We start from the raw sequence: 24,980 nt of genomic DNA, 5'->3' as shown, positions 1-24,980 counted from the left end.
TGCCTGGAATGATCTTGCTTTCCTTAGTAATAAAGCATGCAGTTACTTACGCTTAACTATCGGTAGATGTTATTTTAGCTTCGAAGCAGAAGTTGGCAAATTTTAGATGCACCAGTGGAGCTCTGAATTGGCACCACTGGTGAAGGGGGATGGGGAAGATGGCGGAGCTGTCCATCCCAGCTCTCCACTGTCAACAGACCCCTCTGTTCAGATGTCTGCTTTGTGCTCCCACAGCCCTCTTGGAACAGAGATCATGATGACACGGCATCTACCCGCTCAGGAGGAACCCCAGGCCCTTCCAGCGGGGGCCACACGTCACACAGTGGGGATAACAGCAGTGAGCAAGGTAGGAGAGCTGTTCTTGATTCTCTTGCTACTCGTGTCATTTTCCAGGGTTGAAAAATTAGAAATGTCTAGTGAGTGACTCTTTATACAATTTTTCCTAGAATGTAAACCCTGTATAATATGAGAACTGGCTCATCTTATCTTACCCCCCACCCCCACCCTGATCCCCTTCTTCTTTCTCTGCCATTCAAGCTACCTATCTGCTTGTCACCTGCCACCTCCACAAAACAGGGTCAGTGAATTGAGATGAAAGAAGCTGTTTAGACATTTGAATGTGTGAAAATAGCATGCCACGAATACCCTGCTATACAAATTAAAAAAAAAAAGTTTATCATTACTTTCCATTAGAGGCTTTTCGAGAGATCATGAAGAAACATCATCTAGGATTCCAATTGAATGATGTCTTAAGATGCTTAGGAGGCAGTGGGCCTTTCAGGAACCATGTTGGGCTTTTCTCTTCACTGGGTTGAAGCCATTTTCCCAGATTTACTTATTTGGATCTCTTCAGTGCTTGACTTCATGGCAAAGTCAGACTACAGGGAAGTAGGATGAGATGGAAAGCAACCAGATCAATTTCGTCACTGTGGTTCTTGGAGTGCACATACCTGTGTGTACTTGGTTGCCCATGGATGTGCATGTCTGACTGTCACTGGTGGGAGATAAAGTTTAAACATAAAGTTAAGCTTCAGCAATAAGGTGAATGAGGATTTAAATGTCTTGTACTGCTTTTGATGAGACCTACTGCAGGGGATTTTGTGTTCAATTCATGCAACCAAAGTTTAAAAGAGTACTCTCTCCCTGAATATAAAAAGATGGCTTTATTGAGGTTGACTCTGAGCCCACAGTAGGTACATACTTTTAAAATCTGCTTTTATGATCATGTTTCACTGGAGTGTTGTTACCCAACAAAAGAATTTTGTTTTCTAACCAAATCGGGCTATGCAGTTAGAATTGCAACGTCTGCAATGAATTGAACACGATTAGTTTGACAATGTGGAACTTTCTCTGGTGGTCAGATGGTCAAGCATCCGCCTCCCATGCAGGAGTCCTGGGTCAAGAAGATTCCCCTGGAGAAGGGAATAACAGAAACAGGACAGTCCTTTCTTGCGAGGCGGGTACATGTATGCTCTTTGGACTGGGAATAACTTCTACACATAGAATTGTAAGCATTTGAGATATTTTATTGTTCAGAGAGAAGTTGCTGACATCATCACAACTCTAAGTCTAGTAAAAATGGAGCCTGGAATAGTAAACTTGTTCAGAGCTGAGACAGAAACAGGTAACCTTTGACCTCTGCCTTTTACTGCAGAATTATATGCAGCATAAATCCACAGGGCCTCTTTCCTTTCAAGTGTGGGTATGTATACATTATGGTGTCACTGTTCACAGTGCTGTAGTTAAGGTGAGGTCAACATTTCCATAGAAAGGCCTACTTTCAGAATTCAGCTTGCACCATGAATTTTCAAAAGGTGTAAATGGAATCTCAATTCTTTCTGCCGTGCTCCAAAGTTACTACGTGGGGTCATAGCCTAGTGTTTCGTTTGTTTGTTTTTCTTTTTTTCATGTCTTGCTTTTTTAAAAAGAATATATCACCCAGCAGGCCCCTAGTTTAGCTGCTACTTTGAAGGATGTAAACTGCTACAATGTATTTGAATTTAAAACAGAAGCATCCTCAGATACAAAGATTTTCAGAGGGCAAGTGCCCCATCCCAGTCTTCCCCTTTGACTCATCAGAACTAGGAATCAGGAATTTCTCAGGTTCATTTCTCCTTCAATGAGTGTTCTCCAAAGGCCAGTTTAATAATGAATGTGATTGTAAGCCATATATCCTTCACATTACTGGAGTTTTCCATTCACATCGTTTCTCTTTCTGTTTTTTTCATATCAAAACCCAGCTCGTTTTTCCTTTTAATGCATTTTCACATAAATTGTCTCATTCAAATGGAACCTGTGGAAAACAATCCTGCAGTCCTGGGCGGTAGATAAAAGAGGTCTAGTCCCTTTGACGGATGAGGAACAGGAGGTTGGATGAGCTGGGCAGTTTGCTGAAGCTACGGTGCAGTGTCAGACCTCAAATTTCAGTGTCCTGATTATTTTTTTAAGACTCTTCTCATCATGCCCTCTTTCTAGCAAAGAAGTAAAGTCACTGATTTCCACAGTCATCATGGAAAGGCTTTTGGTGCTGATCACCACCCGCCCCCTCCCGCCCATGACTCTCCCCACCAGCTGGACCACAGAGGTGGTAGGAGTAACACCTTCTGTGCCCCCCGCCCCTCCCCACAGGCTCTCCTGGGCAGTGCGATTTATTCCCTGCTAAATGCAGAATGATGCCTGGAAGTGTTGCTTCAACAACTTCTGTGCATTTCCATGCCAACCACGACCCTTCTCAGCTCTTTTTTTTTTTCGTCCTTGGGACCTGTGGAGCTGGATCTTTGTGCAGCCTTCGGATTACCTGTGCACAGTGGCTTTCCCATGTTCTCCTGTCTGCCTTTTCTGGCAGGCATGGATGTGTAAGCTGCGCCAGCATTTGGCCCGTAGTGCATGTCCTAAATAGTTATTTACACAGTTTGAGTCCATTTTAGTCAACTGGGTAAATAACAGCCCTCTTCAAAAGATTTATAAATCCATAAATATGTCTTTATACATACCCAATAGACAGAAATAACTCAATCTGTCAAGAACATATCTAGAGAGGTGTTTCCCCCACAGACGGGAGTAATACATATTTTAAAACTTTCTCTACTATATTATTTGTACTGCATTTCTTTTTCCCTTATTCGTTTTCAATGTTTGCCACTTCATTATGGCGCCCAAGGTACAAAAAAACAGAAAAAAATCCCGTAGGCTTTGGTCTTCTGTTAAACAACCTCGTCTGTGGTGCAAGGTAGGCATGTGACAGACTCTCAACCAAGCCCTGTTCTTTCAGACTTTCAAAGTAAAGAGAAGAAAATCGGTCATCCAGGAAACCATAATGTTCTGACAGATTTTAAAATACATTAACAATTCCTAGTAAAGAGTTCCAGCGGTTTGAGGAATTTTGAGCACCCGATAATTAGACAAATGAGTGACTCTTGTGGTTGATAGAGGAGTTTTAGTCTACATTTTTACCTAAGCATAAACAATAAAGTACAGAATCCAATGCTGGTCACCCTGAAGAGAATAAACATAAGGTATATAACCAAGAAAATGCCAGTGATATTCTTTTTCAGGGATTTAGTGTTTGATTCATGATTTACTCAGTGGTAAAGAATCCACCTGCAATGCAGGAGACATGGGTTCAATCCCTACATCAGGAACATTCCCCTGGAGGAAGAAATGGCAACCCACTCTAGTGTTCTTGCCTGGAGAGTCCCCATGGACAGAGGAGCCTGGCGGGTTACAGTCCTTGGGGTTGCAAAGAGTCGGACATGTCTGAAGTGACTGAACATGCACGCATGATTTATATAATATATCTCTCCCCCAACTCAAATTATTTATTATGGCAACTCTTCTTAAGGCATCTACATTCATTTCATGTTAACACTTATGGTCCCTTGCAGGAAATTGATTCTTCAATAGTGAAGCGCCTTTAAATGGTCATTTATAAGGAAGGCCTAACATCTGTATTTGGTTGGGGGTTGCAGCTGCTGTGGCTGCAACATTGATTTTGTCTACTTTTTAACTTTCCTCAAAGCACTTCCAGAGATATGAGACTGGATCCTTATTTTCGCCCTGTCAATGATTTGCTATTTTCCCATTTCAGAAGAGACGATAGTAGAGCTCAGAAATCTTGAAATGAGTCACTGTCAGTCACCTCCAGAATCTTGGTCTCTTGCCTTTGTAACTGCTTTAGGATGTGGTATTTTCAGGACATAAGATGAGGTGCACATTGGCAGATCCTGGGCTCTTTGATGTATCTTTTTTATCCTACTGGGTGCAGCTGCCCTACTGATTGTAATCAGGGTCTATTCTAGTAAGCATGTGGTTTGGACAGGGAGAACACCAAGCAAATCTGGTGCTTTCTTCATGGATTTTTCTCCCACTGCTCCCCTCACCCCGGGGCCCCCCTGGTGGCTGAGATGGTAAAGAATCCTCTTGCAATGTAGGAGATCTGGGTTTGATCCCTGAGTTGGGAAGATCCCCTGGAGGAGGGCATGGCAACCCACTCCAGTATTCTTGCCTTGAGAACCCCCTGGACCGAGAAGTCTGGTGGTCTGCAGTCCATGGGGTCACACAGAGTCGGACACAACTGCGTGATCAAGCAAAGCACAGCAAACTGCCACCCCCACCCCAGGGCTTCCAGAGCCACGCGTAGCTCAGAAGTGGCCTTAGCTGTGCTTACACATTTTGAGTTTGCGCAAGTCTCCTCTGGGGGTTGAAAGTCAAGAGAGATTAGTAGATGATCGCAATGAAATAATGAAATAGCCCACTATGGGCTGTCGGTCAGTGGAGGTATCTCATCACTCGTGTTGCGGAGAAGGTCACCGAGGTCCAGAGAGGCTGAGAGACTTGCCCACAGTCACATCCTGGGTGGTGGTACAGCGGGCACTTAGACCCATGCAGTCTGACTCCAGAGCCCACGCCACTATTTGATGTGATCCTGGGATGTTGCCTAGAAATGGGAAAACAGATGCTGCGAGGGCCATTCTCTCTGTTATCAATTCAAGGACTCTGCCTCCTGGTGCCTGCGCTGGGCCTGGTGCTCTTGTCTGTAATTGGGTGATGGAGCTGTGAATGAAACAGAATCAGCGTTAGCTTCAGGGAGGTTCCACTCTGTTGGGGACTGAGAATCCAGTTTTGTATGCTAAGTAGAAGGATGATTGAGCTCTTTACAGCGGAGCAGGATGATTGATATGATTAATTTGTATTATGTATGAAGAGCCTCCACCATTGCACTCATTCAAAGATTTATTGAATTGAGAAGAGGAGCTTAGAAAACAAGTAAGGATATTTCTCTCGCAGAACATTTCCCACTTCAAGCTCATCTCATTTTCCTCTTTTGTGAGGAGGAAGAAAAAGTCTGATTTCTACATTGAAATTTCACGTGAAACATTTCAACCCTAAAGAACTCCACTGGTCTCTAGAATTTTTCTAAAATCCGCTTACAAACTTCTTTGGGGGCCAGGGCTCAGATCAAGAAAGGTATCTTTGCTCCCACAAAAAAAAAATGCAAAATCAGGATGTTTCTTTAAAGAGGAACCATTGAGAAGCACTGCTATTTCTTTACAATAATGTATCCGTAGTTGCCAGTGCCTCCCACTGCCCCTCCCCCCTGCACACCAGCTTTTGTAGGCGTTCCGGCAACCTATAGGCAGAAGGCAATTCCATTTATTATTGAAGGGAATTTGGAGGCAGTCATTTCAGACCTGTGAAGCCAGCAGGCAGAGCTGAGTGAGGGTGGGGCGAGGGGGGTGAGGGTGGATAGAGGGAGGTAGGGAAGGGCCACATTTTGTTCCAGATGACTAAGCAACGATTTATATACTCGCTCGCCTTTTTACATGAAGAAGAAAGTAATAACAGCCCAAACCCGGGCGTTTGAAACAGTCAGCTGTCTGATGAATAATGGGGTAGGTGGGAAGGAGCTCTCTGATTGGATGTCTTAATGAGCAATTTCGCACAGAGTTTGGGCTGCAGTTCCCCTTGACCTTTGCCCTTTATTGACCAAACTGACACTTCATTTTTCACATACTTCCAATTATGGCTTGGCTCAAGTGTTGCCCTCCCTCCTTTATTTCTTTCCTATGGACAACTTGAGAGTAGTTGAGGCCACAGAAGATATTTTAATTTGAAAAACTACTGTAGCAACTCAGGTTTAGGATATAATCTGTAATCTGCAGTTTTTCAGATGAAGACACAAAGTAAATACTGCTTATTTTGAAACAGTTTTATTTTCTGTCTTTTTTAAAATCCCAATTTATTTTTAAAACAAAATATTTATAATAATCTAAGCACCCTAAAAAGAAAGAAAAATGTCTAAAAAGTAGACTTTTTTTTTTTTAATTTGTCTGTTGGTCCAGGTGACTTAAATGATCTTATATTTGTTCACACTTACTTCGTAAGCCTTGTTCTTCTCCAGGAATGTCTTCTATTTCAATAGCACTAGGATGCATTTTGCAAAATACGCTTTGGTGAGAAAAGGAGAATATAACTGTGATCTCAGGCCTTAGCCCTTGGGCCGCTGCTGCCTTGTGTCCCGCTTCAGTTACATTTAATGTTGATTGCAAATTCAAGTGTGGTCTTTGCTTGCAGTGGCAGGCAGAACAGGAAAATGATTTCCTGATGGGAAAAGTCAGGTGTAAAAAAAGAAAGGGGAAGTCATTACACTCTGCAAATCCATGTTATCAAAAAGTTCCATATTACTAACTTATCAAATATGTTGAATTAGATGTATGTATGGGGAATTGTTTTTTCCCAAGAACACCCTGTACTCTAATCACTTTACCTTTTATTGACTCATCAAATGTGAGTAATTGTTTTCTGTTCTCCATTTGCTTGGCTTCAAGCATCATGAAAGCAGGTTGTCTTTAAACAAAGAAAAATAACTGCATAACCTAAAAGGCATAACTGTTTATTTAGGTGCATGAACTTAGCCACAAGTGTTTTCACCAAGTGCATATTCTCACTAATACCTGGGGTGCATCCCTAGTGAACTTGGTCATTGTTTTTCATCTTAACTGAAAAATTCACTTGAAATTATTTGCTCCCAAATAGATTTCCCTCTAACACAAAAGTATGTGTTGCAAAGTGGATGAAGTGTTACCTACTTTATTATGTAGCCCTGTGGCATATCCATGGCATATTTTTACTATAATATGGTAATAAAAGAATATGTAAAAGGCAGACAGAGGTTCTGTCTTTTTCTGTAAGGTGACCTCTGTTACCAAGTAACTGCTTTACTTATGAGCTTATTAAAAACTCAAAAAATGAGCTTTTCATACTTCACAGGCATTGATGTGAAAATGAGCTGTCCTGTGAGTAGTTTTCTTGATCATTTTTAGAACAATTGATTAGCCAAAGAGCTCCTGTCATTAGTTGACATTGACTGATAGCAATTTGTCACAAGCTCTGAAGGTCAGCTAGACAGTTGGAGTTTCAGCCTGCCTTTGATTGACCTTTACAGAGTCCATCCTTATGTGATTGGGTTTGAATGGGTCTGACCCTCGATTGGAAAAGACAGGACATTAGTCAACAGGCTCATTTCGTATATTTTCTGTTGATTGCTCATTTTTATTTATGTGTGAACTCAAGGTCTGGATAGCTTATCAAATTTTGTACTCTAGTTTTTGAAATTTAAGAAGCGTGATACTTGTTAAGTATGGCCTTAAAACCACAAGTCTGTTTTCCCTCTGGTTTGCAGTGTTATAGAACACTCAGTATGTAATGCAGACTTTGCTGCTGACCCTTGCTATGTCACCTGTGCAGATACTAGGATTTTTGTTGCCTTCGATGGATTGAGATTTTGGTTTTGTTGTGTTGGTTTCTTAAGAAATACCAACTTCAGTGTGACTTGTAGGACTTCTGAAATTATACCCCAGTTCTCTGACTATCCAAGAATTAATGGCATTGGTCTCTCAAGAGTCTTGTGATATTTTAAAATAAAAAATTAGTAGTAAAGAATTCTATGAATGATGATGTTATGTCAACTCATCAGGAAGTCCTGCAAGCCAGAAGGTATGAAAAACGTTCTACAACAGTGTCTTCTTTACAATTTCACTTTGTCTACTGAAGATTAGAGAAAGCTTTTCTGACTGTAACAATGCTGGCCTCTCAGTGAGAGTGGGATGTGATATTTTCTGTTGTAGTGGACCTGGAAGTTAATGGTTAATTCTTTCTTCCCAAAACCATGAAGTGTTTTTCAAAAACATATCTCATTTAGAAGAATATATTACACATTTGTATTAATAACATGCATTTTATTGCCTTATATAAATAATAAAAGGGTCACCTGTGCTTTCAAAACTCAGATATTAGTGTGTAATTAGTTTCCAGATAAGGCCTTTCTTTTCTCTTATCCTCTTTCACTTTCCCTTTTCCTCTTGACTCTGCACTGAGTTTTAAACTATAAGCGATAACTTGCTTTTCAGGTCTATCCTCCTAGGCATTCTAAGGCCACCACATACAGCCTGGCACAGCTGAAACATGTTTCAGTTTCTACTCTAGAAAATAAACCAGGAGAGAATCCATTGTCCCTGGTAGTGGATTCTTTACAAGGTGTCATTCTTGGCAAGGCTGCAATGAGGAAGTTAATTTTAGGGAAGCAACCATTTAATATAGCCCAAGGAGCTAAAAAGAGTTTAAAATTGTAATCACTTCTTGCAGATGAGCCAGAATATGATCACAAGTTGTATTTAAGGGGAGAAATGTAAATTTATACATTTCAGTCAAGTCATGAAATAGATTAAGCACTTACTGTATGGAAGTTCCCCTGTGTGAGGCTATTAAATTGAGGAGATCATAGTATTTGCCCTCAAGAAGCTCATGTGTGCTACCGAGAGCATTAAGCCTATGGAGGTGAAATATTCACTAAATACTGAATATTCTCAGGAAGCTATGAGTGTATGTATTTCACAACATACCAGTGACCCAGATACACTGAACTCTGTGGCCAAGGCTGTTGACTGAAACACAAAGTGGATGGGATTTGTCCTAACTGGCAGAGGGACACTTCTACCTTGATCCTCAGACTGCCATGTAAGTTCAGTATCTCTGGGCCCCTGTGAGGCCAACTGTGATCCATAGTCCCCTCTTGGGAACTTGGTCCAAGTGGCCACCAAAGGTCTCTGCTGTTTGAACCAGTGGGGTCATCATTGCTTTCTCAATCTTTATTCACATCAGCTGAATCATACTGATCTTCTTCAGGGAATCTTGACACTTTGAAGGGGAGAAGATCCCTTTGGCAGTTTGGTGAAGTTAATGGATCCCTTGTCAGTAATATTTTTATTAATGCACAAAAACATAACATTATGAGGGAAACTATATTGAAATCCAGCTATCAAAATATTTAAAAAAATAAATTCTAATATAGTGATGTAAGTTTCTTGTTTTAATATGCATTCAGTAACGAAGTCCAGCAATAATTCTATTGTCTACCACATTTTTGAAATAGTGATGAATGTAAACAATGTCTTAAGATATTTATAATGACTATATTGGGATATGTTATTTTGATTTCCATAGGTGACAAAGTCACAGGTCCTACTAATAGTTCTGTGATTTGTGCCTACCTAGATACACACTTGAAATAAATACTCATTCCAGTTAAAGTTTACTGAAAATAAAAGATTAACTTTTTTCCCTCCCAAGTACTTAGATCTTCTGAATTCTAAACCACAAATCCCCTTGGGGAAGTCCGGGTTAAAAACTTATATGTTAATTTATGTCATCTGTAGGAAGTATTCTGTGAACCCCCAGATTGGAGGAAGTGACCCTCTTTTATGCTTTCAGGGTATCCTGTGTCTTGTCCTTTCTCATAAACATATATGTGTATATATACACAAATACACACACACACACACACACACACACCACACACACACACCACACACGCACATATGTATTTTCAGGTCCATCCTCCTAGGCATTCTAAGTATGTATGTGTGTGTGTGTGTGTGTGTGTGTAGGGGGCTTCCCTGGTGGCTCAGTGATAAAGAATCCGCCTGCAATGCAAGAGACATGTGTTCAATCCCTGAGTTGGGAAGATCCCCTGGAGAAGGAAATGGCAACCCACTCGAGTATTCTTGCCTGGGAAATTTCATGGACAGAGGAGCCTGGCAGGCTATAGTCCACGGGGTCACAAAAGAGTCAGACATGATTAAATAACAAGAACAACATCAATTTTTGGCCACACCATGAAACATGCAGGATCTTAGCTCCCCGAGCAGGGATCAAACCTGCACCCCTAGTCTTAACCATTGGCCCTCCAGGTAAGTGCCTTCTTTCTCATATATTGAAACATTCATGCATCAGCCTCCCCAAGGGATCATGTCTTCTTCATCTTTAACTCTTCTGTGCCCAGCATAGTTATGGCACATGACCATTGATGGATAATTGTTTGTTGAAGAGGATTGGGAACCCTCTCATGCTTTCAAACTGTCTGCACTACATTCCCCCAGGACTGATTTCTTCTGGGTACCAGGTGGCTAATCGCACATGATCCTTTCTATCAAAATGTAAACAGATACCAAAGTCTTGCCTGTTCCCACCCCCAGAGAGGTGTTTTGACTGGGGCACTCAAGGAAAGATTCTGTAGGTAGCTCTTTCAGAATTTGGTGGTAGATTGAGTTTGGGGATGTACCTTAAATCACAGCGTCTGCCTAGTTGCTAGTTCTGCCTACTCCTCCTCTTAAGTTCTATCCCCTGGGCCTGAATGGGTTTCCAACAGAAGATGGCTGGGGGCTGGCTGCAGCATTTTGGTATCTTTTGAGGGACCTTGAGGTAAGAGGTTAAGGATGAATTACAGGAGGAACTGTGCCACCCTGGGAGAATGCTTTTATGTCTTGTGCTATTCCCAGCAGCAGACATGATTCCATCCCCTGGGATGTGATATTTAGCTCTGCTCCTGAATTTATCTCTCTCCCTCATGACTGCTAGCACTAATTAAGGATAGTGGTGGAGGTTTTGGCTGTTGGCCTAGCAAAAACTAACCCAAACAGTAAATTTATGCCAAGCATTTTCCTTAAAAAGAGGTAGGCGTTGTCTCCCTTTTACATTGATTGGTCCCAGAAGTGTAGTTGATAAGTTGGGTTTTGCTCGTGTCTGGCTTTGTGGATTAGTTCAGTCTTGCAGATAATTTTCCGTAATTACTTAACCTAAAAGCATTCTGTTTGATTAGTACAATTAACTTTGGCCTTCCCTGTTTACCAATATCAACCCATGCGCATTCCCACCTAGACAAAACTCATCTTATTTCCTAACAAAGAATGGAAGAGGTAGAACTTCTCCTACCTATTCTCACATCAGGAGAAGGGAACAAGGCTCTACCTAGAAAATCAAAATTATCTTCAAAATTGTGTGTTTTTAAGAAAGAAAGAATTGAAGAGTCAATATGGAAAACACTATATTTGCCAATAGACTTGTGGCTAGATCTTTGGCATTTGATCAGTTCTCTCTCTTTTTAAACATTTTATTTGTTTTGTTTGAATCTTTCCTTGAGTGCTCCCTTTTACAATACACCCATGACAGGTAAGACCTTGACACCCTTTTGTACTTCGATACCTTAGGTGAAAAGGATATATCTTAATTATACAATGTTTTTGAATATTTTCCTTTTCATTCTGTGAAAGGATTTAAGGAAGGAAGCAGAAATATATAGTATATTATAAGATTCGAAAAAAGTAGATGAAGAAATTAGAATGAAAAGAAAATAAATAAGAAGTCATTCTTAGGGAGTATGGAACATTATGCATTATAGGCTCATGTCCAGTTGTTAGAAGTAGGCAGTTAATTTGGCTCTAAGCTTCCTAGCAGCCAAAATGAAGAGTGAAATATAATTAGTTGTGAGATTTAGAGCATCCTTGGAAGTTGCTCAGAAGAATCTCTTTGACAGGCATTAGGACCCACGTATCCTCACCCAGGTAATCCAGGAAGACGGCATAGGCTTACATCCTCACAACACCTGTAGGACTCCTTTACATCTCCCTCAGTTCCCTAGCACAGTGCTGCAAATAGAGTAAGGGTTTGATCAATATTTGATTTATTTGTCTGGATGTCTGGATTTATATTCAGCCCATTCACACTTTAACTCCTTGGTATCCAAGCTAAGTTTGATTTCCGTGACCGAAACAGATGACAGCTTGTCTTCATATGAACTGCAGTGCTGACTATTTTGTGATGCCATGAGTGTCTTTCCCAGTTTCCGTCACCCTCTTCTGAACATTTTATGGTGAGCCAGCTCCGTTCTCCAGTCTGTTCTCCCTGTACCTGGGGACAGGGATACAGGTGAGAATACTCTTGTCCTTCTGGTTATTACCCTTTGAAACAAGGTAAATGGACCTGGAGAGATTCAGACAGAAAGTGATTCAGTCATGTCCGACTCTTTGCGGCCCCATGTACTGTAGCCTACCAGGCTCCTCCTTCTGTGGAATTTTCCAGGCAAGAGTACTGGAGTGGGTTGCCATTTCCTTTTCCAGGGGATCTTTCTGACCCAGGGATCAAACCCAGGTCTCCCACATTGTAGGCAGACACTTAACCATCTGAGCCACCAGGAAAGCCCCAGTTCAAGATTCAGATAAGTGATGGTTAAAATGGAGATGCTGAGGGACTAAGCTGGGATAGTGAGATGGTAAGATATGGTGGCTACAGCCTTTATGACTGTGAAATTGGAGGGGATTGTGTGTTGTGAATATTTGATTTACCAAGCGCTCAGAACATCTCCTCACGTGAAAGGAATTCTCTTAGTGCCAATAAAAGGTATTGTTTGATATCGTGAATTTTAAGCTGATGGCAGGAATGCTCCCAAAGCTAGAAAAGGTGAAGACAGAAGTAGTCCCATTCACCAACTTACTGAGTATTAATGGAATGTCCACTGTGTGTGTACCAGCCCATTGCTGGATGTGAGAATTGAGAATGAGAGGGGCTACTCCTGGAATCAAGACGCCGAACATCCAGTGACAGAGCAGACAGTTCACATAGGGCAGGTGAAGTCTCACGATTCAGTGGACTCAGTGTAATTTGGAAGCAGAGATGTGGCACCTAAGAAACAGGCAAAGATGCAGTGACTGCCTCTCCCCAGCCTTCCACAGCAGGCAACATGAATCCATCACAGCGCCCTTTCTTATTGAATGAAACTTGGATGTGGGTCCGTCTCAGCACTCCAGGCAACCACTGCCACCACCCCCAGAGTTAGCCCTGAGAGCAATCTACTTTCGTTCCCAGTCTCCTACCCAGCTTCCTCAAGGGGAAGCTTGATTGGGAAACTTGATGGAAACTTGATATGGATGGAGAAGTAGCAGGGCATGCGAGGCACAGAAATTAGTTTGTGTAGTGGCATGAAGGAAGGAGAAAGCTGCAGTGTGAGCAGAGAACATGGGAAAGGAAAGTCTGAGGTGAGGCCAACAGGGAGCAGGACAGACCGCGAAGGGTCATAGACATTGTCTTAAGGAGCTGGGAGTCGGCTGGGAGTTGGGGAGCCGCTGAAAATGCGAGTGCTGTGTCCTGGGCAGATCTGAGTGAAGGAAGGATGCGTCGGGGGGAAAGTTGGGGCCAGCACTTCTCATATTCAGGAAGATTTGGGATGTGGGTTGAGTCAGAAGGAGGAGTCTCTGGAGAACTTTTGAGGAGGAGACTGGACCAGACTGAGTGGTGAGGGGTAGAGGAGCTCAGATGGGCCTGGAAGCAGGCCAAGTCTCAGAACACTGCTCTCTAGACCACAGGCCCCTCCCAGCACGTTCTCTGTCTTCTCAGGATAGCCTCCCTGAGGTAGGCTGGTCCTTGTGGGGTATGGCTTCTTCCCCACACCCTGGCTGTACGTTCTTTCTGAGGGCAGCTCCTGGAAGCCCGGCCACCACCTTCTGCTGGCCTGCTTTCCCGCGGAGAAGGCTCTGGCTCCATGGTGACCAGGGGCTGCATGAAAAGGAAGAGGCCAGCCAAACTATCATGGGAATTTGGTGACTCATTTCATCAGTTTACTGCTCTGAACATGAGATGACTTCCCCCTTTGCTTGACAGCTGATTGATGAGCATTTCCTCGGAGTAGATGCTTTGTTTCACAAGCCTTCGTGTTCATGGACTCTCAGTGGGTGCTAATCCTGTCTTTTCCCTTCCCAGACTGCTGAGTTTTCTTTTTACGTAGAATCTTCAAATTACCTGCCCACGACTTAATCGATTCCAGGATGGAAAATAGGATACTCTTAACACTTGTTGATACAACTCCGTTCCATTTTTTGACAGAACGTTGAAGAATCCAGGATACTGTTTTTTAGTACTAAAACAGTATTGATTCACAATCTGTCACTTAGTCCTTGGTGTGTCTACATTGAAAGTTGTCCTTTAAAATAGTGTACCTTATTTTGTGCATCCAGAATTTCGTTTCCTTGTTAGTTTTCACTTTCTTTCCCAGGATGTAGGTTTGTGTATTTTTAGAAAGATTGCCCATTGCTTTGTTTCCAGATGTCCTGATGCTCTTGATAGGAATCAGCTTTGGAAAACATTAATTGCTCCACTAAATGATGGAATGTTAATAAAAGCTACATAGCAAGGAGTGGAAGCATTCCTTTGAGGTTCCAAGAATATTCCTTAGGCTTATTTTTCATAAGTGAGGTGGAGGCAGTAGACAGGTTATGTGGGTCAGAGTCATCATCCTAGATCATGGCTGTGGTCCTTAGATTTAGTTTCCACGTTTCAGGTAGAGGCAGTTGGTTTAACATGCCTTACTTTGCATCTGGAACAGATTCTATTTTTAATCTGTAAGTTGAATGTGGCGTGGAGCCATGTGCTGCCCAGATCCAAATGCATAACTCCTGTTGCTATCAGTGAGTTTCTTGATGGATTGGAAGGAAGTATTTATTCCAGATCTTTCTCTGCCTCTGTAGAATTAAACATGCTGAACAAATCCTAGCACTTTTCAAGTTAAAACGAAATGTTTTCTAAGGTAGCAACCCATGCTGGCTTAAAGGAATCATGCAACAATTCCAAATAGACACACGCACATAACCGTAGAATTGGTTTTTCAGGCAGAGAGAGGCGACTGGGCTCAGGAACCTTGGTCTCAAGCAGAGTAAAGGACATGGCTGTATCGAACTACACAAAATTGCTTTTAAATAGAAGAGATAAGAGGAGAAAACCTTTTCTTTGAACGGCACTCTGCTCGTGAGAATGCACACATTATTGTTGGTGAGCAATGCTAACAAATGCCCTCCTGTACTACCTCACTCATTACCTGGTGGTGGGAATGGTATGGCAATGTTCGCTCAGAATTGACTGATGTTTGCATCTATAAATAAATGTACTCAAATCATAATTGTTATAACAGGATTGTTTGATTACCTGGCAGTGGCCTTGTTCTGAGATAGCTTTTGGATCACCTGTTCGTTGGGAACATTTGACAGACCTGTGTTTATTACCCAATTGAATGTCAGTAGCAATTGTAGCTAAAGATAAACAAAAATGCAAGTACTTGTTGACCTTGACTTTTTTCCATAAGAGATTGGACTTGATGGCTCTATTGCTGTTGAGCTGATAAGGGTTATAAACAGTAGTTTAAGGAAAATGTTTTATTCCCAGAGGAAAATACCCTGTTTGCTGTGGGAAATGGCAATAGCCATGTATACCCTTTGCCAGATTTCCTTAATTCACCTTTATTTGGCCTGTGGGAAAGGAGTGTGGGTGAGGGGAAACTTTTTATGGCTTTAATATATATTTGAATAGACTGTTATAACTTGTGAATGTTGTAGTTTGCTGATTACAACTTTAGAAGAAGCCAATGATGTTTTTGTGATTTATGATACTTAGTAACATGATTTCTTTGGAAAACATCACGTTAATATAATCTTGTGTTTCAGAGATGCAGTACTTGTAAAAATACAATGTGGTGCCCAAATGGTCTTTCAGATTCTAATTAAAAACATAAAAATATTGTTGGTTAGTAATCTCACTAGGGGCAAAGAAAGAGAAAATGGGCCTGGTGGATATATTGACATGGGGCACTACTGAATGAGACTGGGAGATGTGGCCATCAGCGCTTTTCTTCAGGCACAAGTCTTATTAAGTTCCAGATTTGAATCGAGACACTTTGGGCCATTAAGAATTCCCCATTTCTTGGTGAGGCATAAAGCCTCGGTGACTTGTCCTATTTGCTCTTAAAAAATCCCACTGCATTTTCCTTTTGAGAAGAGGTGCTTTGGCTCAATGCCACTGGCTGCAACTTTTGCTCTTAAAATGTTGTTTTGATGCGTACTGTAGTGATGGCCGAATTGATTTCTGTGCATAAACGGTGGCCTAGATTCTTGCCCTGTGGAAATCCATGGAATTAAGAACTGTGGGTTCCCGGAGTGATAAGAGGTAAGCGAATGATTAGATATGCATGCAGGGAAAAAATGGAGATGCTTGTAGAATGGAAATAAGGGTCTATATAATTTGCAAGTTTAATGTAAATGTAAGCCACTAATACAACTAATAATTTAATGCTAATGTGTGAGAGTAAGTAAATGTAATTCTAATCATTTCCTGTTTGGTGTGTTCTTGAAGAATCCTGAGCAAAAATATACTGCACTGAACTATTTTCCCAGCAACCCAGATGAAAGCCTGGGGTACTGACAACTGTGGCCCTTATGAGATCTCTGGGATACCAGTGAGTCACATTTCTTTCTAGATAGAAGTTGTGGGACAGTTTGAGATGGCAGAATCTTAGCCAGAGTTTCTTGCAGAGATGTTTAGAACACTGTCCTAGGGGACTGATCCACCATAACCTTGTAAGTAGTGAGTTCAGTTCAATTGCTCAGTCGTGTCCGACTCTTTGCAGCCCCATGGACTGCAGCACGCCAGGCTTCCCTGTCCATCACCAACTCCTGGAGCGTGCTCAAACTCATGTCCATTAAGTAGGTGCTGCCATCCAACCGTCTCATCCTCTGTCGTCCCCTTCTCCTTCCACCTTCAATCTTTCCCAGCATCAGGGTCTTTTCCAATGAGTCAGTTCTTCGCATCAGGTGGCCAAAGTATTGGAGTTTCAGCTTCAATGTCAGTCCTTACAATGAATATTCAGGACTGATTTCCTTTCGGATGGACTGGTTGGATCTCCTTGCAGTCCAAGGGATTCTCAAGAGTCTTTTCCAACACCACAGTTCAAAAGCATCAATTCTTCGGTGCTCAGCTTTCTTTATAGTCCAACTCTCACATCCATACATGACTACTGGAAAAACCATATCTTTGTAAGTAGTCACCGGTATTATTTAATAACAGAAGATATTTTTCTAAATATATTGTAAATATTTGACCTTATATTCCATCTATCAAAGTACAGATTTCCTCGTGATGGTATCTCCAGTAAGTTTTGGATACACTTTTGGGAGAAGAGGTCCTTTGAATGAAGTTTTAAAATATAAGAAAAGAAGGTCATGCCATAGATAACCAGTGGGGAATTTTGTGCTGCCTTTAAAAAAAAAAAGAAAGAAACAAACAAAATAAACAGCAACAGTAGAGCAGAAGAGTTCCCTGGCTAGTCCTCTTGCTAGGCCCTATCTCTTTCCTTGTGAATTTCTTGGGAGAGTCACTGCTTGCTGACTTCCACTTCTCCATGAAACTTTTGTGAAGAACAGTGGAAATCTTTGCGCTGACAGATGCCATTGCGGATTATTCTGATGTCCATTACCTGGTGGATGAAATTAGGAACTTTATTTCTGACATGGCCACAAACCTTTCCCTGTGACAGAAAGACTGTAACCTAGAATCTCTGTAAACACACACACACACACACACTCTTTTAGGATTACTGGTGATTCTCTGGTTGACACATTAGAAATGGGCAGAGGTGAGTGTGTGCCTGGGGTGTCCTGGCCCCTGGCAGCAGGAGGGCTCAGGGACTCTCTGTTCAGCCTCCTCTGGGCTGCATGAGGGGAGCTTTATACATCCCTCCTCGTAATTACTGAAGGATGTAGCAAGGACATGAATTGTGTGTGGCTGGCTTTCTCTCTTGCTTCTAGGAAAGACTTCTGTGTTTATCTGCATTTTTCTGAGCACCAGTTGGCTCTGTAGCTGCCTCCCAGGCCACTTTGTGGGAAAGCTTTCTTTATGGTGGGTGACGTGGCATTTCTTGTCACTTCCTCAAATTCCTTCCCGCTGCCTATCAGCATCGCTCTGGACTTATCTGGGTTGAGCTTCAGCCAGCCAGAGCTAATCCTGGTTCCTATTTCAGAGGGGCAGAGTGACAGCAATGACGCTGCCATTTCTTGGCTTGTGACCTGGGGTGCTGGTGTGGGGAGCAGAGAAAAGAGGTACAAGAATTGGGGCCCACGGGCTTACTTTTCAGACCTGGTACCTGGATTCTCCTCTATCCTGCCATCACTCTTTTTTCTCCCAAAGGCTGACAATATTATTGATTTCAGTGTGCACTTGAATGTAACTTTTGCAACTGCAACCTAAAGAAATAAAGGGTAACTCTGCCTGAACTTACTCTCATCCCATCTGCTGAGGTCAGCCCTGATGATTTTGAGCCCCTCAGAGAAAGTCTTATGAATTGGGATTTAGAGGATCAGAAACAGGTGTCTCTTTTGTTCTGATCCTCCATTATTTAACAAATGTTTATTGAACACCTATTATGGGTCACATGCAATGTGGGATTGGAGAGGAAAGTGGCAACCCACTCCAGTACTCTTGCCTGGAAAAATCCCACGGATGGAGGAGCCTGGTAGGCTGCAGTCCATGGGGTTGAAAAGAGTCAGACATGGCTGAGCAACTTCACTTTCTTTCTATAGTTCCTTTTGGAGTAGGAAATGGCAGCCCACCCCGGTGTTATTGCGTGGAGCATCCCATGGTCAGAGGGGCCTGGTGGGCTGCAGTCTATGAGGTTGCAAAGAGTCAGACACAACTAAGCAACTGATACACACACACACACACAATGTGGGATCATGGAAAAGAAAAATCTTCTAACAGAGCATTTTTTTTTTCTGATTTTCAATTTATGAAATGTGTCCACCTATCTCAGTTTGTGAGTCTTGACCACTAATCCTATAGCAATCTTATAATATCTCCATGTCTCCATTTTATAGATGAGAATTGCCTAGGGTCTCACAGGCTGTAGGTGGGAAATACCAGAACCAGAATCTGCCAGGTTTTCAACTCCGACACCTTTCTTTTGTACCAAGTTAAGAAGTAACCTAATAACTGATATCTTCTTGGTCCATGTATTTCTGAAATGTATTCATCATATCTCTCATTGAGAAGAGAGAATAAAATTAGGGAGGATCTTTAGCAGGAAGTGATCAGACACTTCTATTTCATTCATTATTCACTCATTCATTCATTCACAGATTACTAGACCTTGTGCTAAATCCTGAGACAACAAAGATGAATAAGACCATTCCTACCTTCAGGGAATTTATAGTCCAGTGTTTGTTTCTCCCCTCACTTTTTTTCTCTTTAATATTTATTTATTAATTTTTTGTTTATTTGGCTGCATCAGACCTTAGTTATGGCTCAAGGCATCTTTGCTGTGTCATATGAGATCTTTTGTTATGGTACATGGATTTTCTAGTTGTGGAGCACCGGCTCTGAAGTGTGCAGGCTTCAGTACTTGCAGTGTGCAGGCTTTTAGTTGCTCCAAGGCATATGGGATCTTAGATACCGGACCAGGATTGAACCTGCATCCCCTGCATTGCAAGGCAGATTCTCATCCACTGGACCATCAGCAAAGTCCCTCCCCTCACTTCTGAGTTAAGAAATATCTGGGACAAACATATTTCCTGATGTTGTCCTCTTAGGAGTTACTGACACATTCATCCAACTTGGTTGATCAGTTCAGTTCAGTTTCTCAGCCATGTCTAGCTCTTTGTGACCCCATAGACTGCAGCACGCCAGGCTTCCTTGTCCATCACCAACTCTCAGAGCTTACTCAAACTCATGTCCATCAAGTCAGTGATGCTGTCCAACCATCTCGTCCTCTGTCATCCCCTTCTCCTCCTGCCTTCAATCTTTCCCAGCATCAGGGTCTTTTCCAATGAGTCAGTTCTTCGCATCAGGTGGCCAAAGTATTGGGTGATGCTGTTGATTAATTTTTAGGCATGAGGGGGGGTTAAGTATGTGATTAGACCTGAAGAGTATTGGTCTCTTCTCATGGAAAAAAATGACTTTATCTTCTTTGGGCAAAAGAGTAGCCTAAACACTTACAACATGTGGGTGATATTAACATATACTTATTGGGTTGTTGGTGAGATTAAACAAGTTGATATATGGAACTGAGAACAGTGCCTGGCACATAGTAAACATTATATCTGTACTAGCTGCTATCATCATCATGATCTGGTTAGTACTGGCGCTGATTTCTGAGTTTGAGTGATGACATAATAGGGGATGGAGACTCCAGTACTATTCCCAAGTGTGTCTTCACTTTACAGCACAGAGCGTTTGTTTGCCCTTGGTGTCAGGACAGGGAGCCCTGTACACTTGGTGGGCCACTGAGATTGCCACCTATACGAGAATCCCTTCTATTGTTCATCACTCTCAAATGCCTTATCATAAATCTGTCACTTTTACCTTTGGAGGTGATGAGGAGGAAGTGAATGAGGAAGAAGAGATTTAGATTGCAGATGATACCTCTCTCACCTCAGACTTTCAGTCCACTGGATTCTTTTAAACACAGCTAATGCTATTTCTACACCACATATTAAGGTGTCTGAAAAAAATGAGGTTTGCAGTGTCAGTCAGGATAACATGTTGCATGGCTTACCTCTTGTTGATGGTCCAACTGAGGTAGATTCAGAGCTCTCTGAGGACCTGGCTGAAATTTCCTCCCAGGAGTCCAGTTAGAATGGGGAATGTATTTGCCCAGTAACACAATTTCTTTAGCATCTCTGGTCTCACTTTGTGACATTAATCTTTGGTCTTTGATGAAGATATTGGGTAGTATTAGACCTTTGAATTTCAGGATGTCTTATTATCAGTGAAGTTTAAAATACAGGAAGATAATCCTTTGCATTATAGATAAATTTCACCAAATGTTATATAGAACTTGAGGACTAGCTTTATAGCAATTGCAGTTGGTAAAATAAGGTGCAAAGCATCCCTTGCCTATTAATACTGAATAGGAAATTGTGATTCTGGGAAGTTACAGGGAGGCAAAACCAGATTTACAGGCAGGTCTTTATTTGTTTATAGCAAATCAGCTTTACTGCTTCTTTTGCCTACAAAATAACTGGTGGTGTTGACTGCCCACTCTCCATCTCCCACACCTCGTTTTAATCGTCTCTTCTTGCTCTTCTGTGTATGTACCATGTTGTAGCCTAGATATGATGAGACCAGAGAGGCTATTTCCCATTGTGACTATTTTAATTTTTTTCTATCCCCTTTCTCATGACACACTAAGGTCCTTGAATATTTTTTTTAATTTTTAACTGAAATGCAGTTGATTTACAATATTGTGTTAGTTTCAAGGGCACAGCAAAGTGATTCAGACATACTTATATACATGTATGTGTGTGTGTGTGTGTGTTCAGTTGCTTCAGTAGTGTCCGACTCTGTGATGCCATGGACCATAGCCCACCAGGCTCCTCTGTCCATGAGATTTTCCCAGCAAGAATGCTGGAGTGGGTTACCATACCCTCCCCCAGGGGATCTTCCCAACCCAGGGATTGAACCCATGTCTCTGTGTCTCCTGCATTGCAGGTGGAGTCTTTACAGCTTGAGCCATCAGGGAAGCTGATAGACACACACACACACACACACACACACACACACACACATATACACACAAGATTAATTCTATTTTCAATTATAAGATATTGAATATAGTTCCCTGTGCTATACAATAGGTCCTTGTTGCTTATATATTTTATGTATGGTAGTTAGTATCAGTTACTCTCAGACTCCTGATTTATCCCTTCCTTCCCCCCGTCTTTCTTCTTTGGTAACCATAGATTTGTTTTCTACCTCTCTGGATCTGTTTTATATCTAGATTCACTTGTATTATTTTAAAATTCGGCCTCTAAGTGATGTCGTAGTATTTGTCTTTCTCTATTAGTTGCAAACCCATCCCTTGTCAAGAGAGTAGAGGTGGTTTCCTAACAGCCAACATGATCCTGTTCCTTTTTTAAAAATTTATTTATTTTTATAGCTGGTTGGGGCCTTCATTGCTGCATGAGGGCTTTCTCTAGTTATGGAGAGCAGAGGCTACTCTTCGTTGTGGTGCACAGGCTTCTTATTGCGGTGGCTTCTCTGATTGCAGAGCTATGGTGCACGGGCTTAGTTGCTCCACAGCATGTGGGATCATCCTGGACCAGAGTCAAACCTGTGTCCCCTGCATTGGTAGGCGGATTCTTAACCACTGGACTACCAGGGAACTTCCTTTTAAAGAGAGGAATTTCTTATATGTGTGATGCTGACTCTATGGTAGTGCAGTTTAGTGACAATGTTCAGGGACCCTCACTCCAAAGCTGGGGATGTCACACAGAAAATGGAAAATACAGGGCAAGACTTGTGGCTCATTGCATTGAGATTTTTCCCCACATGTTATTTGTTAACATTCTTTCTGACTTTATATTAAGAATATTGTCATATGTACCAAAAAACAGAATGAATAGCATAGTAAATACCCATAACTCACCATTCCCTTTCAACAGTTGTTAACATTTGGCAATATTTGCTTTGTCTGTGTACATAGATAAACACACATATGTGTAATGGTGCTATATATTCCTCTTCAGTATATGAAGAATATTTAAGGAACCGTATATCTCTGGGATTTGAATATGTCAGTGATACCTACATTCCCTCATCAAAGCACTGAACAACTTAGTATGGAAACAAATGATGAAATGTCAGGATAATACTTGACTCTATATGAAGATCAGCTCATTGTAGTCAGCCGCTATTTTAAATGTTTGTCTATGTGCTCGTCACGCTGGGAACTTTTAGGTGTTTTCCTGTGAGGATGTAGGACAGGCTGGGAAGACCACTGTCCTTGGTGTGGCGGTCCTCAGGTGCCATCCCCACTGAACCATTTGTGAGCTCTGTGCTCTGGGCGGGATGACTCACTCAGCCTCACTAGGATGGAATTTCTTCTGTAAATAAAAAAAGAGAGAGAGAGCTGGCTTAGATAACTGAAGTGTTTTCCTTCAGTTCTGAAATACTGAGATTCTAAGAACCAAGTTGAAAACCAAGTTTGTGTACAAACCTAGATAGAATGAAGAACTTCAACAAACATTTTACATATAGATTGAAATTTATTGAAGGTCAGTAAATTCCACATAATTTCGTGGTCAGTGGAGAGAAATTCTGAATGTAGGACTTAGCATTGGTAAGGACAATCAAAAAGTATAGATCATCTCGATATCTGAGTTTTCAGAATACCTGGGTACAAGGTTGTGTCATAGTTTTGATTTTTTTCATACAGATGTAGCTGAAAAGGTCCAAATGCATACAGCTTTTTGATTAGATGTGAAATACATAACTGCTTCATTTGGCTATTACTGAAATGTCTAAGCGATTTACCTATTTAAATGTTTACATTCTGCTCTCCTTGACCCGGTATACTTTTTCTGTGTTGAGGGAGGATGTGAGTTAGGAAATGACTGGGACAGATGGATTAATATCTTATGTCAAGTGAAATATTGTTTTAGTCAAATCATGTTTGAGGTTGTCTTACAAGGTTTGGGGAGGATTTTCCCTTCTCTTTCCCCTCTGACAAAATGTATACACCTGAGAATAGTGTGAATCAGTCTGAGATACAGTGAGCTCCTGGGAAAATTTTTTTTCTTCTTCAAGAAATGATGAATTTTTTCATCTATTTGTATAGATCAGCTGACACTGTCAGCCTGTGTTTGTCATCTTAGATTTAATCTGTTGTTAACAAACTGAATACATCTGCCCCAGCACACAGTAATAGAAACTTTAATCTGAAGGCGGTTAGTGAAATTTCCAGCCAAATCTTGTTAGTGTAACATCTGCCCTAATAAACAACATTAAAGGTGGGGAGGTATAGGAGAGAGAGGTGTTGCTATCCCAGATGTAAATTTCTCTTTGCTGCTTACCTGCCAATCTTGGGATTCCTGAAGTTAATTCTTCCTAGAGTTTTTTGTTTTTAACTCTTTGGTCAGAAGATTATGCTGCTACAGGCCAGCTAAAAGGGATGTATTTTTTTTTGAACCTCTTCCATTGTTTTTAAAATCATTGTTTGTGTTGTAATCCTTTCAAAATGCTAGCCAGTAGCTGCTTTCCTGTTTAAAGAGTGAGGGCTTTCCATGGGCAGATCACCTTCGTTTAATCCTCTGAAACTACATACTTAATTCTTAGCAACAGTGCATTTTTAGCATCAAGAATGTATTACCAAGAAAAACTGAATATGGTAAACAAGTAGAAAAATAAGCCTTAGTTATCTAAAAAGGTAATTGTGTCTTGCTTTTGGTGCCTTATATATACATCCCACTTGGTACAATTAGCCTCTGTAAACATTTGAACGTCTTTGTAGTGGAAATGTTATGTATTTCAGGAAGCAGATGAAGGAAGGTTTTTCAGATTGATTCCTAATATCGCTGGTTTACTTTTCATCATTGCTTTTACTTTGGGGTTTTATTGCATTAGAATGTATCTCTGATTGTTCATATAAACTTTTAACCAATTTGCTTAAATATTGGAAGCTGGCAGGATGTGGAACAAGCATGGCATTGTGGAGAATATCACCCTGGCCCGAGTCAAGGGGAGAATGCTGTGAAAGCATTGTGCTAATTTTAGCTTACAAAGAGGATGAAGATAAACTGCCTACCGCTAGTTTGCCATATGCTATCCTGGTGATAATATTCGAGTGCAAAATATTCCATAGAGAGTCTTATTGTTTCAGTAAGAGAAGCTTGGTTAAGAGTTAAGCAAATTTCTGCTCAGTAAGTTTATAAGAAATAATGAAGTAAAACAATTCTCAAATGCAGGTAGATGAAATCTGCTCAATTTATTTTGGCTTTATTGACTTTCATGGGAGTTGACAGAATTAGTTTTGGTTTATATGTGATCCAATTTTATCT

General features: G+C 41.4%; 1 protein-coding gene across 2 annotated transcripts in view; it reads left to right on the top strand.

Annotated features, from left to right (window-relative positions):
• Positions 1–24,980, top strand: part of MEIS1 (Meis homeobox 1) — a 142,974-nt gene that overhangs the window by 29,712 nt on the left and 88,282 nt on the right. For both annotated transcript variants that reach the window (XM_061155176.1, XM_061155177.1), the window contains exon 7: positions 235–346. In XM_061155176.1, the coding sequence (XP_061011159.1) occupies positions 235–346 (112 nt within the window). The remainder of the gene's footprint in view (positions 1–234; positions 347–24,980) is intronic.

The sequence above is a fragment of the Dama dama genome, chromosome 11 (genome assembly GCF_033118175.1).
Source record: "Dama dama isolate Ldn47 chromosome 11, ASM3311817v1, whole genome shotgun sequence".
Lineage (NCBI taxonomy): Eukaryota > Metazoa > Chordata > Mammalia > Artiodactyla > Cervidae > Dama > Dama dama.
Note: the sequence above shows the minus strand (reverse complement) of the source record. Positions and strands in the feature narration are given on the sequence as shown.